This window comes from Carcharodon carcharias, chromosome 13 (assembly GCF_017639515.1).
Source record: "Carcharodon carcharias isolate sCarCar2 chromosome 13, sCarCar2.pri, whole genome shotgun sequence".
NCBI classification, from domain to species: domain Eukaryota; kingdom Metazoa; phylum Chordata; class Chondrichthyes; order Lamniformes; family Lamnidae; genus Carcharodon; species Carcharodon carcharias.
In genome coordinates, this window is record NC_054479.1 from 82,600,450 (window position 1) to 82,614,765 (window position 14,316).

Genomic DNA, 14,316 nt, shown 5'->3' on the forward strand with positions numbered 1-14,316 from the left:
TGACAGTCTAGAACTAGGGGGCAGAGTTTGAAAATAAGGGATACCTCATTTAAGACGGAGATGAGGAACTTCTTTTCTCTTTGGAATCCTCTCCAACAGAAACCAATGGAGGTTGGGTCATTGAGTATGTTCAAGGCTGAGTTAGACAGGTTTTTGATTGATAAGGGAGTTGAGTGTTATGGGGGCAGGCAGGAAAGTGGAGTTAAGGCCACAATCATGGTCTTATTGAATGGTGGCGCAGGCTTGATGGGCCAAATGGCTTACTTCTATTTCTGATGATCTTATATTTCCAACCTGACACATTGTGTGGACAGAGTTTGATTATATAGATATGTCCGAATAATGCTAATGTTAATATTAAAGACTTATGTTGGTTTTGTAAAAGAGCCCTTCTCATGAGTTACTGTTTGGCATCATAGCTTTGGAGCAACAGTAAATTGAGTATTCCTAATCTACAAAATTATAGGGTGGGGTGATTTTTTTTCACTTCATCTAATTAATTAGGCGCTAGATTATTTATATCTATTAAAATATTGGTGACTGAACTCTTTTTTTGTTGTTTTTGTATATTTATAGGCTATACATTGCAGAAGCATGGTCCCTTGCCAGGACACACCGTCTGTGAAAAGCACGTACCGTGCTCGGGTATGTAACCTCATCTAGGCCAGTAAGATGAATGGAGATTTATTAACCAAATCAAACTAAGGTGCTGACATGATTGCATTGTTGTCAGCACTAGGGTGCCACAGCTTGCTGCTCAGCAGTTACAACTTTAAGGAATGCTCAATCTGTGAGCAGGCTTCACTAATTCTTCTGATTGGCCAATTTGTAAAGCTAATGAGTTTTGTAACCTAAGATAAAAACAAAAAAACTGCGGATGCTGGAAATCCAAAACAGAAACAGAATTACCTGGAAAAACTCAGCTGGTCTGGCAGCATCGGTGGAGAAAAAAAGAGTTGACGTTTCGAGTCCTCATGACCCTTCGACAGAACTAGTTCTATCGAAGGGTCATGAGGACTCGAAACGTCAACTCTTTTCTTCTCCGCCGATGCTGCCAGACCAGCTGAGTTTTTCCAGGTAATTCTGTTTGAATTTTGTAACCTAGTTGGTGTGATGCTGTCTCCTCTTGGCTGTCAGGGTCACTGCATCTGGGCTTTCAACTCTAAACTTGCTTATTATTAGGCAACAGAAGGCAGACTTTTGGGTGTGATCTATCTTTGTTTATCAGTGCCTACAGTTTGCATCACGTATGTGTTCACATCCGTCCCTCACAAAATGTTTTCAAGCAATTTGGAAACAAAGGCTGACATTTATTGAAACTTCACTGTTTGCCTTGGCACAGTTTTTGTTTCCTTTTATATATTCTTTCACTTTGAAACAAGTGAAAATAAACTGCACTTGTGAGTAAATAAGGGGAAGGTTACATGAAAGAAATAAAGTGAGGAGACTGGATACCCTGCTGAATTCCATTTTATTAAATGTGATAATTTCACCATTGTATATATGGGTATTTTTAAAATTTAAATACAGCTTTACCATCCAAATGGGCATTTATAACTTTACTAAACGATTTGGCTATTTATTTCACTGTGTAGTTCACTGTGAATTGGGAATATTTTCCAACGCACTGATGCTACTGGGTAGAGGTCTCTTTTGCTTCTAAGATAATCTAATCTCTTCCCCCTCTCTTAGTGCTAGTTCTTTAATAGACCTGACTCGTTTGTTGATGAAGCAATCTGTTCCTAGCTAGTGGCTTTGGAACACTGTAATAGCGCTAAGACATTTATTAGAATAATCTTTGACTTGCTTGTTGGTAACTTCCCTCCTTGGTCATTCCTTCTGTACCTATAACATTGGTGACATTTTGGGTAGTGAGCCTATTTCCTGCCACTAATTTGGTAGATTTATCTACATTAGATAAATTGAAGCACATGGGATTAAGGAGAAAATGACAGCTTTGATGCAAAGTAGAGTGTAGTGGTGAGGGGAGTCTGCCATGGACTAATTGGGCCAAATGGCCTGCTTCTATGCCATATCCTATGAGTATAGCCCTCCAGGGACCAATATTAGGACCATGCTCTTTTTGCTGTGTATTAATGACTTGGATTTGGATGTAGGGCTACAATTTCAAAGTTTACAAAGAAAACTTGGAATTTTGGAAAACAGTGAAGAGGATAGCAGCAGATTTAGGGAAGTGTAATAGGTGGACACATGGCAGATGGAATTTAATACAAAGAAGCTTGAAGTGTTGCATTTTGCAAGGAAGAATCAGGAGAGGCCTTATAAACTAAACTATTGAATTTTAGAGGTTGCAAGAAGAGAGGTCTGGCAGTCTACATACACAAATCTTTCAAGTTGGCAGGGTAAGTTGATAAAACCTTGTTTGAAAAAGTGATATGGGATCCTTCTTAATTATAATTCAATTATTTCATAGGATGAGGGTGTTGCTGGCGAGGCTTGCCCATCCCAGATTGCTCTTGAAGGTCCTTGTGCGTATAAATAGAGGGATTGTTTATAAAAGCAAGAAACTTGTGCTAAATCTTCATAAAGCACTGGCTGAGCTTCAGCTGCAGTGTTTTTGAATTCTGAGGATGTCAAAGCTTTTAGGAGGGTGTAGTGGAGATTCACCAGAATGATACCAGAGACAAGGGTCTTCAGTTATGTGGAGAAGCTGAGATTGTTGACTTTAGCACAGAGGAGGTTAAGGGAAATTTAATGAAGATGTTTAATATTGAGGGGTTTTGATTAAGTAAATAAGGGGAAACTGTTCCCAGTGGCAGAATGGCCTGTAATTAAAGGACATGGATTAAAGGTAGTTAGCAAAAGAGCAAGAGGGGAGAAGAGTTTTTTTTATGCAGGAAGTTCTGATCTGGAATGCACTACCTGAAAGGTTGATGGAACATATTCAACAGTAACTTTCAAAGGGAAATTGGGTAAATACTTGAAAAAGAAGAAAACCTGCAGCGGAATGGGACCAATTGAATAGCTCCTTCAAAGAGTCCCTATGGGCACATTGGGCTGAATGACCTCCTGTGTTGCAGGGTTCTGTGATTGCCTTCAGAGGAAACTTGTTGACATTTGCTTTGGAATTGTATTATAACTATTGTGTATTAATCCATTGTATGAGGTGTTTGTACTTTTACTTTCCTACTCTAAAGCTACTGAGATAAGTGGGCAGTTGTTTAATTTTTTTTTCCCATTTAGGTATCTGTCCCGAAAGAACTTGTTGTTCTTATGAGTGCTAACCAAGATGGGGAGTTGGCTGATGACCAAGATGAAAACAGAAAGATTTACTGCTTTCGACAAACGGTAAGTATTGGATACGAGACCCTTGGAAGTAGAACCTCTTTATAAGTTGATGGATAAATGGTTACACATTTTATCTTAATAGTTTAGTGGTGAAATTTTTGGGATTAAAGTTTCAATCTTTAAGTCTTTAAATGATCACCATATGCAAGGTAAGTTATTGTGTGTTGAAATAAATAGTGATTAGTGACAAACTTTGAAGGTAATGTTTGGGAATCAGGCTGCTGCAGTTCTTCCATTGAATATGCTTGGTCAATATAATGGAAGCGTTGTGCAGTAGGAAGACGTGGTAAACCAAAGCGTAGAGACAAGGCAAGAGAGAAAGACACATATAGGAAGTGATAAACAGACTGACACAGGAAGGGACAGAGTACAAATCAAAGAGTAAATCAGATCAGCCTAGACGCTACAAAAATAATAAAAGGACAAAACTAAAGGCTCTGTATCTAAATGCACGTAGCATTCAAAACAAAACAGATGAACTGACAGTGCAAATAGAAATAAGTAAGTATGACCTGATAGCCATTACAGAGAAATGGCTACAGATTGACATAGAGTGGGGCATGAATATTGATGTGACATTTAGGAAGGACAAGAAATTAGGAAAAGGTGGAGGGGTGGCTCTTAATTAATGTTGGTATTAGCACATTCAAGCAGGATGACCTAAGTTCAGGAAACCAGGATGCAGAAATGGTTTGGGTTGAGATGAGAAATGATAAAGGCAAGAAGTCGTGTGGGACTGGTGTACAGGCCCCCTAATTGTACTTGATTGGAAGGGCAGATTATAAAGGAAGAGATGATGGGAGCTTGTTGGGACCATACAGTGATAATCATGGGAATTTTTAATCTAAATATAGACTCAAAAAATCAGATGGGCAAAGGTAGTGTAGATGAGTTCATAGAATGTTTTTGAGGTAGTTTCTTAGAAAAGCAGTTTGTGGAGCCAACCAGAGAGCAGGCTATATTAGATCTAGTATTGTGCAATAAGATGGACTACAAAGGGACATAGGAGTGGGCAAAAATCTGGCAAATGGAGTATAATGTGGGTAAATGTGAAATTGCCCATTTTGGCAGGAAGAATAAAAAAGCGTATTATCTAAATAGTGAGATTGCAGAGCTCTGAAATTCAGAGGACCTGGGTGTCCTAGTGCAAGAATCACAAAAGGCTAGTATGCAGGTACAGCAAGTAATTAGGACAGCTAATAGAATGTTTTCATTTATTGTGAGGGGAATTGAATACAAAAGTAGGGAGGTTATGCTACAGTTATACAGGGCATTGGTGAGACCACATCTGGAGTACTGTATACAGTTTTGGTCTCCTTATTTAAGGAAGGATGTAAATGTATTAGTAGTTCAGAGAAGGTTTATTAGATTAATACCAGGAATGGGCAGATTGTCCTATGAGGAGAGGTTGGGCAGGTTAGGTTCATATCCACTGGAGTTTAGAAGAGTAAGAGGCGACTTGATTGAAACAAAAGATTCTGAGGAGTCTTGACAGGGTGGATGTAGAGAGGATGCTTCCTCTTGGGAGAATCTAGAACTAGGGGCCTCTGTCTAAAAATAAGGGGTCACTCGTTTAAGACAGCAATGAGGTGAAATTTTTTTTGAGAGTTGTGAGTCTTGGAACTCTCTTCCTCGAAAGGCAGTAGAAGCAGTGTCTTTGAATATTTTTAAGGCAGAGCTAGATAGATTCTTGATCAACAAAGGGGTGGAAGGTTATAGGGGTTAGACAGGAATGTGGGGTTGAGGTTACAATCAGATCAGCTATGGGTAAAAATTTTGATATTTAATGAAGTTGAAAAAACAAATAGCAAGTTCAATTTACCACTGAGCTGGTAAAGTATTCCCACAAAGCTTGCATGTCCAGGTAATATGGTAAAGCAAATAAAAAAGAGAAGGATACATAGAGAGAACTATAGAAGTTATGATAAAGCTTTATAATGCACTGGTCAGATTGCATGTGAGTACTGTGCTGATTACATTGATGAGGCTAGAAGGCAAAGTGATCTTTTACCTCTTGGTTAAGGCATGGGCTGATAGCTGTGCACCATGCCTGGGATCCAGACTAATTTTTAGGCCAGTACTTCACAATAATCTAGAACTGTAAGACTGGAGGAAATTGTTGAAAAGTGACTTTAAAGAAAGATAATCTGAAGGAAATTTCTGAAAGTATGAGAAACATCTGGAAAAGGTCATCACACAGCTACAGATACAAAAGCTCCAGGATTGTTTGAAATATAATTCCATACTGTGATGGGAGAGTTATGGTTGATGGAATTATGATCCCCAGCTGAGGCTGCCACTGGACAAGTCTGATTCCAAGGTGGAATTCAGCTTGATAGATCCTAACTTTTATTTGTTTGCTTTGATACATGGAGGGGGGTTACTGAACAGAGTCACTGGAGTCAGCTAATGAACTTCTAACAAAAGCATAAAACATATATTAAACAAGAAAAGATGGGCTATATTACAATACTCCTTCACCCTCAACTATACTTTTATAGATGTATGCAGATTTGTAAGGATAACACAAGTTACAAAAGCTATCTTATATTCTGATGTTCACAGAAAGCATAGAGTCCATGTAAACCTACGGCAACCTGTGGTTAGACACACCACACTCTGAAACCAAGTGACAGATGCCACCCCACACAGATGCTATGAATCTCTCTGCAACTCCCCTCAGATGCTTGTCACACCATGAGCCAATCGGTCTCATTGAATTCCGTCTTTCACATGAGGGTTTCTAATCTCCACTTTCCAAGAATTCGCTTTGGAATCTTCTCCCATTCCAACACTTTCTCTCAGACACGCAAGGGTTCGCCTCCAGGGTTTCGAACTCCCCTTCCAATGTTCCTCTCCCCTGCGTCACCACATGCATTCAAGCTGTTTTCCTTACACTCATTGACTCAACCGTCAACAGTACACCATTGCTTCACATGCCCATAGCAAAGGGTGACAGACCTTCAGCCGCCTCTTTGGACATTCTTGTCTTTTGCAAGTTGTTCTCACTTTAAATCTGCTTTCTGCAGCTTTTGTTTCTTTAAATCTGAAGCTTGGAGCCTTTCTCTCTGCCCCTCACTTTTAACTTCATTAACAGAACCGTTTCCAGGCTTCTGTCCTTCCCTGGATAAGAAGGTCTGCTTGAGACTTTTTCCTCTTCCAGTCCACTCGATTTTTGGGGTTTTTTTTAGGTTGGGACTGGTTATCGTTCCTTTCTGCTCCAGTTTCTCCCTAGCAGCTACTTTCAACCAATTTTAGCTTGGAGCTGGCTTTCTGCCCTTTCTAGGCTGCTTCCCTGGCAGATGTCTTCACAACCAACTGAACTCCAACAGCTTCCAAAGCAAACTGCTGTTTCTAGCTTTTGTGTATGTCTGTGGGAGGGACCTGCCTCTCTGGACCCCTGCTGCTAAGCAACAGTTCAGTTATTCTACCCTTGTTTGTTTACCTTTCTTAAGCCGTAAAACTTTCAGAAATACAGGCACTTTTTCAAAAGTGAAACTAAAACTCAATTTGACCTTTCTTACGCATAGGTACAGAATTAGACATCAAACTTAAACTTTTAAGCTAAAACTCTTTCCTAACATTAACAGATACCAATATAAATAACTTAAACTATCTCTATTTCCTAACAGAACAAATTATCTTTTCTCCTGGCTGGCTTCTGTTTATACCAGTGAACCACTCAGCACAAAATGCTGTTTTGATGGTCACTTATTCATGTGAATTTTTCCATAATGAATTATTGGCATAAAGTGTTAAAATTAAAGTAGAAGACATGCTCCTAGTAACATGACCCAGATTTGCACTTTATTTAAGGAACGACATATCTGTAAAGTGAGGATTATGTATTAGCTTTTATATCTCGTTTTCTAACTACCACAGTTTGTTATGGTTAGGTCTTGGCAATGGGCTATCAATTTATGACATAGATACAAATAGCACTTTTCTCCAAAATTGAACCATATTTTTCTCTCTAGGTTCCAATGCCAAGTTACTTAATTGCACTGGTTGTTGGATCTTTGGAGAGCAGGTATGTTGTTGAAACGATTGCAATACTTAAATACCAAACCTAATATTTCCTGAAAGAATGGGAAACTAGGAAGTGTAAAATAGTCAATCTGAGACTGTAAATTACTATGGCATCTTTCTGCCATTTCTGTCCAATTCGTGTGGCTTTTTAACTTCCAAAGACTACAGCTAGAAGATCTTGGTCCTGTCTACTTTTCTCAGTAATTTCTTGAATCTGTGTTTTGTAGTTCAGCATTAGCTTTCTAAAGAAGCTCTGAAAAATGTTTTTCTGTAACCATCTTTCTTTTCTAGTAGAAAATTGTAGTTTCATGTCAGTATAAGGAAAGAAAAATCCTCTTCTGTTTCTGTACTTGACCTTGGGCTTTGTTGCAGGATATCTTTCTCAGAATGCAACAGCTGCACTACAGGGGCAGTTGAATCTGTTAATTTCATGAATTATTTACAAATCTGTTGCATTATAAGGACATCACTTGGAAGGATAACCCTTCTAACATGGTGTGTCCAGTGGTACAGAAATGCTAAAGGAAATTGGACTGATCATTCTCAACAGAGTGAAAGTGTGCTATGACCAATGTGAAAACCTGATTCCCACTGGTGTATGTTACAGGTATATTCCTTGGTGTAGGTGACAGTAAATTAAAGTGCAATCAACTATTTTCTAACATTAGAAATATGGAACACAAGATGAGACAATTATGATCAATGAGTGTCATCCAGCTTCGCTTGACTCCTCCATACAGAAAAAGCTCTCAGCTCCTTTATTGTATCTAATTGGTTCTGACCTTTTTGCCTCCACCGCACTCGAGTTCATTGCCTTTGCATGCAGCGGAACTTCCTGAAAACAGTTCAGCAGAATGTCAGAGGTTTTAAGTTTTCAAAATTGACTTTATATAAATTGTTTGAGGAGGTCATGAAGGGTAAGTGGACCTGTCACATATTATCTTCCTGCTACTAAGGACCTGTAGGATGGAAAATTCATTTTGAATTAACCAACAGGAAGAGTCCCACTCTGCTAATATTACCAGCTCAAGGCACAACGTGTGTTTTGTACACAGATTATGTATGGTCTTCCACAATATATTGTCTATGTGGCTGTAGGTGACATGCCATTGCTGAGTTATGCATCATAGTCTTGGTAGTGATGAGCATGATAGTGATATGCTTAGGTCAAAATCATGGAACCCCCTTTTTGATATCACTGTGGGTGTACCTACAGCATACTGAATGTAGCAGTTCAAGAAGGTGGCTCACCACTACTTTTGAGAGGGCAATTAGAGATGGGAAATGAATGATGCCTTGTTAGCGACACCCTCATCCTGTGAACAAATAAAAAATGCATGTTTTTATGCTGCAGGAATGCTTGTTTTCAATCATTTATTTTCCAAGCATTTTCTGTAGCAGATGGTGACTTCACCATGGCTTGGAGGTTGGTAGGAGGTGCAGGGAGAGAGGCAGCGAGTACTGCCTAATATAGCATTGAAGAATTTAGAATGGTTCATTAGTTACAGATTAATCTACCTTGGCTGGGATTGCAGTGGGAGAACTACAATTGGCTGAGCATTTGAGGGATAGTGTGAAGAGAAATCAAAGTTGCTGCTTATAATTAGGATACAGTGACACCTGTTGGAAAGTGGCTTTGTGGTGATATCTCTCATTGGGTGAAACCTCTGCCAACATTTACTGCCTTTGTTCATACATGAAGTGTATGGCAGTGTCAACCACTCATCTAATCAAATGCTACCTGCCCCTTCTGTGGTAGAGTGTGCGAATCCAGCATTGGACTTTTTAGTCACCTCAGGATCCACAACCCTGGAGTGGAAGAAAATCATCTTTGGTCCCAGGGAACTGCCTGACACGCAGGACTTTGCCAGACTTTGTTCAGTGTTGGGATTCAAGTGAGTTGAATTTGAGAGTTCAATCTTAACATGCTTGAGTCTTCAATATGTAACCTAGGCTGACATTTTGGTGCAGTATAGCCTGAGGGGATGTGCTGTGTATAAGGTGTTAAACTGAGGCTCCATCTGCCCTCTGGGGTGAATGTAAAAGATCTTATGGCATAATTCGTAGAAGAGAAGGGAGCCCTCCTGATGTCTTGGCCAATATTTATCCCTCGTCCAATAAAGCAGTAATCTAGTTTGTTTTTTATGATCATTTGGTGAGGTACCAGGGAGCTTGCAGAGTCATTGGAGGCATATTCCAATGTAAGTCAGCATTTTTGAGGACAAGAGAAAGGCAGAGAAAATGTGGGAGAGGGCATAAAAAAGTACAACTGATTACTGCAATATTGAAATCAGTTAATACCTGATGGAGAACCTGGAAGGCATTTTACACTATATATTTAATGTCAGTCATTACCAATTCATAGCGTAAAAGGAGATTAAAAGAATGTGCAGTTGCTAAACTTTAATGCCCTCTTCCAGAATCAGAAACTAGATGCTTGTCCTGAACGTTTTTAAAAAAAAATACTTGCTACTTATTTATATAATCCGCTTGCTACTTAATTATATAAAGTGAATTTACTTTGCAGAGTAATTGGTCCAAGATCTAGAGTCTGGTCAGAGAAAGAGATGGTGGATGCTGCTGCATATGAATTTGAAGAGGTTTGTTTCAAGTGTTGTTCAACGTATGCTGGAGAGCAGTTATGTTCCTTCTCTATTTCTGTAGCTTTGGAATGGTCAGCTACAGTATCTTACTACAACACTTCATCTCTGCTGTTCAGCTCGTTGGAACTGTCCTTATCCACTACCTATTGTACTGTAGCCAGATGATCTCCAATGACTTCAGTTCCCACCCCTGTACCTTGCAGTTCTCCAAGCCCTGTTCCTCAATCCTAATCTGCATGCAGCCCCTCTATAACATCATAAAAGACGTGGTCAGCTTCCTGACTCTACCACTGCCCCTTTTTTAGTCAGGTTGCTTGAAAATATTCGCTGTTGGATGAATTGCAAATTCCTTCAGCTAAACATTAGAAAGACTGAAGCTGAGTAGTGGTCTTATGCTAGAAGGAGCATCAAATGAGGCCTATGGGCTGCATTCAAGGAAGAACGAAAGAGGTTTCAGAATAAGCGTGTTCACACACAGAAAAAGGGTGGGACTCCTGTATCTATACATGCCCCATCCTGATGTCAAGAGTGTCTACAGAATGTGGGGGAGGTGATGGTGGAGTGGTATTGTTGCTGGACTAGTAATCCAGAAACCCAGGGAAATGCTCTGAGGACCCAGGTTCGAATCTGGCAATAAAAATCTGAAATTAAAAGTCTTAAGGTGACCTGCGACGCCCACATTCCATGCATGAATTTAAAAAAAGAATATTATAAGGCAAAAAAAACTTGTCAGATGTCAAAGCTATGCAGTAATACTGCAGAAAGCAGTATAGAAAATGCAAAGGTGAAATTGAAAAGAAAATCAGGAAAGCAAAGAGATGACATGAAAAATATTGGCAAGTCAAATCAAGGCAAACGTAAGACGTTTCATAAATATATAAAAGCTCAAGATTAACTAAGGAAAGAGTAGGGGCAATCAACGACCCAAAAGGTAACCAATATGTGGAGGTGGAAGAGATGGGTGTAATTCTTAATGAATACCTTGTACCTATTTTTACATAGGAAAGGAAGGAAGCAGACATTGTAGTTGAGGACGGTAAGCGTAAACGGAGGAAATATTAATCGTTGAAAATGGATAAATCACCAGGCCCGGATGAAATGTATTCCATGCTGCTACAGGAAGAATTAGTGGAAGCTCTGACCATTTTCCAACCCTCCCTGGCTGCAGGCGTAGTGTTTGATGGCTGCTAACATTGTACCATTGTTTGACAAAGAATGAATGGACAGAATAATAACAGGCCAGTCAGCCTAACCCCAGTGCTGGCCAGATGATTGGAAATAAATTCTGAGACATGTATAAATTGTCATTTTTAAGGGCATGGACTAATTAAGTTCTGTCCTCATGGATTTGTTAAGGAAAGATGTGACAGACAAACAAGTTTAACAGGGAGGTTAGTACTTTTGACATGGTCTATATGGATTTTAGCAAGGTTTTTGATGAAGTCCCACATGACAGACTGGTCAGAGTTAAAAGCTCGTGTTTTCTAAGGGAAAGTAGCTTGTTGGATCCAAAATTGAACGTCCAAAGCCCCTCTGTTCCTCTACACTTCTCAGAATCCTACAATGAAGGTAGTAGGTCAGATAGATAAGGTAATCAAGGCCTACTAAATATTTTCCTTTTATTGGTAGGGCCTAAAGTATAACAACGAGGTTATGCTAGAAATGTATAAAATACTACTTAGACCACAGCTAGGGTACTGTATACATTTCTGATCACCACATTATTGAAGAATGAGTTTGCATTAGAGAGGGTATAGAGGAGGTTTACGTGGATGTTGCCAGGAATGTAGAATTTTAGTTATGAGGAAAGATTGGATAGGCTTGATTTTTTTCTTTGGATCGGAGGAGGCTAAGGAGAGATTTTATTGAGGCGTGTTAAATTGAGGGGTCTAGATAGAATTGTAGGAGGAAGCAGGTCCTTTAGTGTCCTAGGCCCAACCATCCTCAGCTACTTCATCAATGACCTTCTTTCCATCATAAGGTCAGAAGCGGGGATGTTTGCGGAAGACCTTGGAATGTTCAGCACCATTCATGATTCCTCATACTGAAGCGGTCCATGTCTATTTGCAGCAAGACCTGGACAACATTCAGGCTTGGGCTGATAAGTGGCAAGTAATATTTGTGCTACTCGAGTGCCAGGCAATGATCATCTCCAACAAGAGAGAATCTAATCATCTGCCCATGACATTGAATGGCGTAACAATTGCTGAATGCCCCACTGTCAACATCCTGGTGGTTACCATTGTCAAGAAACTGAACTGGACTAGACATATAAATACTGTGGCTACAAGAACAGGTCAGAGGCTGGGAATTCTGTGGCAAGTAACTCACCACTTGACTCCCCAAAGCCTGTCCACCAACTACAAGGCACAAGTCAGGAATATGATGGAATACTCTCCAATTGTCTGATGAGTACAGCTGCAACAACACTCAAGAAGCTGGACGCCATCCAGGACAAAGCAGCCTATTTGATTGACACCCAATCCTCAAACGTTCAGTCCCTCCACCACTGACACACAGTGGCAGCAGTGTATTACCTACAAGATGCGCTACAGCAACTCACCAAGGCTCCCTCCAAACCCATGACCTCTACCTCTTAGAAGGGGAAGGGTAACAGATGCTTGGGAACACCACAACCTACAAGTTTGCAAGTTGCCCCCCAAGCCACTCATCATCCTGACTTGGACATATATCACCGTTCTTTCACTTGTCGCTGGGTCAAAATCCTGGAACTCCCTCCCCAATAGCACTGTGGGTGTACCTACACCACATTGACTGCAGCAGTTCAAAAATGTTGTTCAGCACCATCTTCTTGAGGAAATTAGGGATGGGCAACAAATGCTAGTCTGGTCAGCGATACCCATATCCCATGAATAAATAAAAATAAACCTATTTCCGCTGGAATTCTCTAAGCAGGGGGCATAGATTTAAAGTAATTGATAGAAGGATTAGAGGAGAATTGAGTTTTTTTTCACTCAAAGGATGATGGGGATCTGGAATGCACTGCCTGAAAGGGTGGTAGAGGCTGAAACCCTCATCGCTTTTATATGGATATGCACTTGAGGCTATAACCTACAGAACTGCAACCAAGAGCCAGAAGGTAGGATTAGGTTGGATCTCACACTTTTGGCTAGAATGGGCAGAATGGTCTCCTTTGCCAAAAATCTTTTATGTTTCATCTTTAGCTCTTGCCACATACTCTGTAACTTCAAAACCAATTCCATCCCTCTTCCCAACCATTGTCTCAAGATGAATCAGATTCTTTGCAGCCTTTTTGATCCCAAGCTTGTTTCCAACTTTATTGCACTCCATTACAAATACCTGCACCAGTGTCACTCCACCTCAGTTCCTTCTTTAAGACTGCTTAAAACTCACCTCTTTTATCAAGTTTTTGGTCAGTCTCCTAGGCCTGGCCCTTCCACTATAAAAAAGCAAAAGAAATTATAGGGACAGTTGCTCAGCATTCATGAACATCCTAGCATTAATTTTAGAGCAGCATTGATGGAAACGAGCCTGGGAACAAGCTCGCAGCACTTTGGACATGGGCAAGAGAGGAAAAGGGAATTTGTTATCAATTTAAATACAAAATATTCTGTTTCTCTTGACAAAGTGACGAAAGTGTTAGCAGTTGAATATAGGCTTAAATTATTGAAGAGAAATTCATGCTATTTGTAACTGATAAAATAGAATGCCTTGAGACATTGTCCTAAATACATATACACTAATAAGTTACTTGTGGTGACAGACTGAAACCATGCTGAAGAAAGCTGAAGATCTTATGGGACCATATGTGTGGGGACAGTACGACCTCCTTATACTCCCTCCATCGTTTCCCTATGGTGGGATGGAGAATCCTTGCCTCACTTTTGTAACGCCAACTTTGCTGGTAAGATCTGCAAATGAACTTTGGTTAACTGGCAGCTCTTTAATTCTGTTTCAAAATGCATGTGTTGTGTAAACTGATGAACGGAACTGAATCTGATATTGTAAATGATTATTATGTGTCACCTTTGGAAACTCATATGAATTTTATTGCATATTTATTTGGACAACTTGCATCATTTTTCATTTCTGGTTCATCTGGCTAAAGGTTGCAAAATGTGTAATGTATTTTTATCTCGTTCTAGGCTGGTGATAGAAGTCTTTCTAATGTAAGTATGATATTTTATCAAAATGGAGCTTGTTGAAATCCTCTCAAACCTCTAAATGAGTTTTGCTAACGGGACTGAGAGGATTGTCTTTTCAGCTACTGTCATTGCCTTATATCAGCAGCTTGAACAAAGCAAAGATCAATCATAGTGAATCATGTCTTAGACTTTAGTTAACACTCATTGTCCCTTTAATTTAATGTGTTTTGTTGCAGGAGGGAAAAGAA

At 39.8% G+C, this 14,316-nt stretch overlaps 1 protein-coding gene across 1 annotated transcript in view; it reads left to right on the plus strand.

The window, feature by feature from the left end:
* Positions 1–14,316, plus strand: part of lta4h (leukotriene A4 hydrolase) — a 56,025-nt gene that overhangs the window by 13,969 nt on the left and 27,740 nt on the right. Inside the window, exons 4-9 of the mRNA XM_041203429.1 lie at positions 577–645; positions 3,205–3,309; positions 7,287–7,339; positions 9,866–9,938; positions 13,687–13,827; positions 14,069–14,092. Coding sequence (XP_041059363.1) covers positions 577–645; positions 3,205–3,309; positions 7,287–7,339; positions 9,866–9,938; positions 13,687–13,827; positions 14,069–14,092 — 465 coding nt within the window. The remainder of the gene's footprint in view (positions 1–576; positions 646–3,204; positions 3,310–7,286; positions 7,340–9,865; positions 9,939–13,686; positions 13,828–14,068; positions 14,093–14,316) is intronic.